Below are 4,568 nucleotides of genomic sequence, written 5' to 3'. Positions count from 1 at the left end.
GCACGCCCGGACTAGGCCGTCGCGGTAGCCGCGTCGCAGCGCGACCGCAGGGGCGTCGCTCGTCGTCGTCCATGGCGAGCGTGTTGGCGCGGCTGGGCCCGCAGGCGTCCGTCGGGTGCGGCTTCGCCGTCGGCGTCGGCGCCGCGTCGGCGCTCGTGCACGCGCTCGGCGCGCACGGGACCGACGTCCACACGGCGGGCCAGTTCGCCGTCGCGATCCTCGGCGTCGTCACCGTGGGCGCCTGGATCGGCGCGGAGTGGGGCCTCCTCGCGGGCGCCGGCGGCGCGCCCGCCGCCGGCGCCGCGTACGAGCTCGTCGCCAAGGGCCCCGACGACGTCGAGCGCGCCGCCGCCGCGGCGCCGCCGGGCTCGCCGACGCGGGGGCTCTCGCCGCCGCCGCGGGCGGGCGTGGCGCGCTGGCTCGACCGCGACGTCGCGACGTCGCTGCGCCACGGCTCCGAGTTCGCGCTGTGGATCGCGTTCATGTACCTCTGCGACCGCACGGACCTCGTGCCGCGCGGCGCGAAGCACACGGACCCGCGGAGCTTCTGGCTCCTCTGGCTCGCCATCTGCGTCGCCGCCGCGTGCTCGCTCCGGAGCTGCCGGTCGCCCAAGGTGCTCGCGCGCGAGCAGACCGAGGAGTGGAAGGGCTGGATGCAGCTCATGTTCCTCCTCTACCACTACTTCGCGCAGGGCCAGCTCTACAACGCGATCCGCATCTACATCGCGGGCTACGTCTGGATGACGGGCTACGGCAACTTCCTCTACTACCGCAAGAGCGGCGACTTCAGCGCCGTGCGCATGTGCCAGACGCTCTTCCGCCTCAACTTCTTCGTCGTCGTCGTCTGCGTCGCGCTCCGCAACGAGTACATGCTCTACTACATCGCGCCGATGCACACGCTCTTCACGCTCTTCGTCTGGCTCGCGCTCCGCGTCGCCAAGGACCGCAACGGCGACGACGCGGTCGCCGCCGGCAAGATCGTCGCGACGCTCGCGGCCACGGCGCTCCTCTACGACGTCGAGCCCGTCTTCAAGGCCGCCTTCGGCTGGCGGCCGCTCCGCGACCTCGTCGCCTTCCACGACCCGCTCCACCCGGAGTTCAGCGACGAGCTCCACGAGTGGCACTTCCGCAGCGGCCTCGACCGCTACATCTGGATCTTCGGCATGGCCTGCGCGCTGGGCCTGCCCTACCTCGAGCGGCGCCTCGGCGCGCTCGCGGCGCTCGACGACGGCGCGCGGCGCGTCGCGGCGCACGGCGCCGCCGCGTGCGTCGCGCTCGCGCCGGCCGTCGCCTGGGTCGCGCTCGTCTTCCTCAAGGACAAGTACGCCTACAACGCGCTCCACCCCTACACGTCCTGGGTCCCCGTCGCGTGCTACATCGTCCTGCGGAATTTGACGCCGGGCCTCCGGTCCAAGTACCTCCACCTCTTCACGTTCCTCGGCAAGGTCACGCTCGAGACCTACATCCTCCAGTTCCACATCTGGATGAAGACGACGGGGCTCAACGGGAGCCCCAAGTTCCTCCTCGTCGTCGTCGAGGGCCACTTCTGGCTCAACTTCGCCGTCGTCTCCGCGGTCTACTTCTTCGTCTCCGTGCGCGTCTTCAGGCTCACGGTCGCGCTCCGGGACGCGCTCATCCCCGACGACGGCGACGACCTCCCCAAGGCGCTCCTCGCGCTCGGCGCCGCCGCCGCCGCGGTCGCCGCCGCGGGCCACGGCCTCCGCGCGCTCCTCCCCGTCGACGCGTGAGCCCGCGCCCCGGCGGGAAATCAGCGCGCCTTACTCCGACGCGTGCATGACCGCGTCGATGGCGACGGAGAAGGCGGCGAAGCCCGCGCAGCCGATGCCCGCGGCCTGAGGCCCCTGCTTGGCCGCGAGGACGGCGCCCGTCGCGCAGCCGCTGAGCCCGCCGTTGACGACGTCGTGCTTGCCCCGGAACTTCTCGAAGAGGCAGTCGCAGCCGCTGAACAGCGCCGTGATGACGGCGAAGGACTTGCAGTACCAGAGCGCCTTGTCGCCGAGCGCGCGCCACGCGATCCGCACCTGCGCCTGGAGCGGCGCCGCGGGGATCGGCCGCCCGCCGGGCCCGACGGGCACGGCCGGGTCCGCGCCGAGGATGCCGAAGAAGAGGCCCATCATGCCGCCGACGCCCGCGCCGAGCACGACGCCCGTCGCCGCCTTGAAGGCGCAGCTCTCCTGGAAGAGCCAGAGCGGGTTCGGCGGCGGGGCGCTGGGCGACGGGGGGACGGCGAAGTAGAGGAAGGCCGGCAGCCGCGGCGCCGGCCGCGAGCCGGCCGCGTCCTCCAGGCGCTTCGTCCGGTAGAAGTCGCCGGGCGGACCGCCGCCGGCGGCGGCCATCACGCTCACGCCTACGGCTTCCTCTACAAGAAGCCCTTCAAGCGCCAGACGCGCGACCTCGCCAACGCGCCGCCGGAGCCGACGCCGGCCGACGCGCCGAGCCCTGCGACGAGAGCTGTCAACGTCACCTTACCGGCATTTTGGCTTCAATGCCCTTCGAAAATCACGATAATACACCGTGACGAGGGCCGTGACGCACAGGACGCCTCGTCGCGACTCGTCGGCCGCCGGCGTCGACGCCGCGCGCCCGCGGTCCGTCCGCCGCCTCGTCGCGCCTCGCCGGCCGCCGCCGTCGACGCCGCGCGCGCCCGCGGTCCGTCCCGCCGTCGCGCGCGTTCCACCGGGGGCGGGGCAGCCCGGGCGACGCGCGCATGGGCCTCGCGAAGCATGGCTGCCAGCTCGGCGCGGCCTACGTGGTGCTCTACTTCGGGATCCTGGGCCTGTCGCCGGCGGCCTTCGACCTGTACATGAAGCAGTTCCGCAACATGGAGGGCCCCGAGGACCTGAGCCTGGCGCCGCAGATCACGAACGCGCGCGAGGTCTTCGGCGTCCACGACTACGACGAGGTCGTGAACATCTCGAGCGGCATGGACGAGGTCATCATCTTCCGCAACTTCAGCGACTGCCGGCACAAGTTCGAGACCTCGCTGCTGCCGCGGCGCAAGGACCAGTACGACACGTACCGGCTCATCACGCCGACGAACCACACGGGCAACGTCTACGTGACGGGCTACACCAAGGGCGGCACGATCTCGAAGACCCTCGGCGAGACCATCGCCGACGAGTCGCCGACCTACTACGCGTCGTTCCTCCGGCTCTTCGACAAGCACGACTACGCGGAGCTGCTGGGCACTGTGTGCAAATCAAATCTTCAACCCGACTTCAATGTGCGCGTATTCGAATGTTTTGACACGAGCACTTCCGCCGTGCTTCGAGAACTCGCTTAGAGCAATCGATTCGTCCAAAAATCAGCCGAATCGACTTCGATTTGACCGAGCTAGAGAATTCTGAAGTTTGGCCCCGACGTCCCAGCTCACTGGTTGATTTCCACACAGGTTGGGCACGAACGACGCGGACCAGTTCAAGTTCGACTCGAGCTTCGTGTCCTACTTCCCCTACGACGCCGTCTCCTCGCCCATCCACGCGGCGCCCATCGCGCAGACCTTCAGCGTCCAGTGCTACGGCACCAAGGCCTGGCTCTTCTGGAGCAGCAAGACGCTCAACGCGCACGGCCACCGGACGGTGACGCACCCCGCGGGCGGCGTCATCACGGGCACGCCCGAGGGCATCGTCCGCATCCCGACGACGCGCGCCGTCGTCGGCCCCAACGACCTCCTCGTCTTCGGGCCGCTCCAGTACCACGCCGTCGCGTCGGCCAAGGGCAAGAACATCATGTTCGCCATCCGCAAGGTCGACAAGAACAGCTTCAAGGCGTCCATGCGCCAGAGCGCCCACGACACGGTCTTCCACCTCATCCGCTACCTCTACGACCGGCCCCAGCAGTACCTCGCGATCATCTTCGACTCCATCAAGGCCAAGTACGACGCGCAGCTCGGCGGCTCCGACGCCGGCGGCTCGAAGCTCGGCTTCTCCGACGCGGGCGGCCCGGACCGCAAGTCGTTCCAGGACAAGTACCAGCCGACGATCTCCGACGTCTACCGGTCCATGTACGTCGACCACGACGGCATCGACTACTTCCAGCTCCCCCAGGACGCCTAGGCGCGCGCCGCGGCCTAGGCGCCCCCGCCCGGCTTGCCCCGGGGCGCGAGCGCGACGACGAAGAGGGACGCGGCGCCGGCGTTGCACACGTGCCACGCGCCGTGGAAGAGCGCCGCGGACTCGCGCGCGTCGTCGAGGCCCAGCGCGAAGCACGCGCCCCCGGCGGCGGCGAGCGCCACGGCGCCGCGGTACTCGCGCGTCGCGAAGCGGCCGTCGCGCGCCGGCGGCCGCCGCCGCCGCCAGGCCGCGTAGCACGCGAAGGCGAAGGCCACGGGCGCGGCGGCGCAGAGCACGTTCCAGGGGTTGAGCTCCTGGAAGAAGAGGCCGACGAAGAGCGTCGCCCAGCGCACGAAGTCGACCTCGTCGCGCGTCGGGCCGCCCGGCGCGCCGGCGTCGCCCATGAGGAGCGGCACGAGCGCCGCGAAGCTCACGAAGGCGAAGATGTTGTCGAGCCGGTGCCAGTTGCCGCCCGTCATGCCGAGGAGCGTCGTC

The 4,568-nt window shown here is 70.8% G+C and overlaps 2 protein-coding genes across 2 annotated transcripts; one reads left to right on the top strand and one right to left on the bottom strand.

Annotated features, from left to right (window-relative positions):
- Positions 1-440: 440 nt before the first annotated feature.
- On the top strand, positions 441-1,652 carry AURANDRAFT_1346 (hypothetical protein; the record flags this gene model as incomplete). Its single annotated transcript, XM_009041540.1, has 1 exon — positions 441-1,652. A coding segment is annotated over one exon (1,212 nt), but the record flags the coding sequence as incomplete, so codon positions are not given.
- Positions 1,653-1,802: 150 nt separating this feature from the next.
- Positions 1,803-2,192, bottom strand: AURANDRAFT_8485 (hypothetical protein; the record flags this gene model as incomplete). The annotated part of the gene is made up of 2 exons (XM_009041554.1): positions 1,803-2,042; positions 2,097-2,192. Coding segments are annotated over 2 exons (336 nt in total), but the record flags the coding sequence as incomplete, so codon positions are not given.
- Positions 2,193-4,568: the final 2,376 nt, after the last annotated feature.

This window comes from Aureococcus anophagefferens (genome assembly GCF_000186865.1).
Source record: "Aureococcus anophagefferens unplaced genomic scaffold AURANscaffold_22, whole genome shotgun sequence".
NCBI lineage: Eukaryota > Pelagophyceae > Pelagomonadales > Pelagomonadaceae > Aureococcus > Aureococcus anophagefferens.
This window is presented reverse-complemented; position numbering and strand designations above follow the sequence as displayed.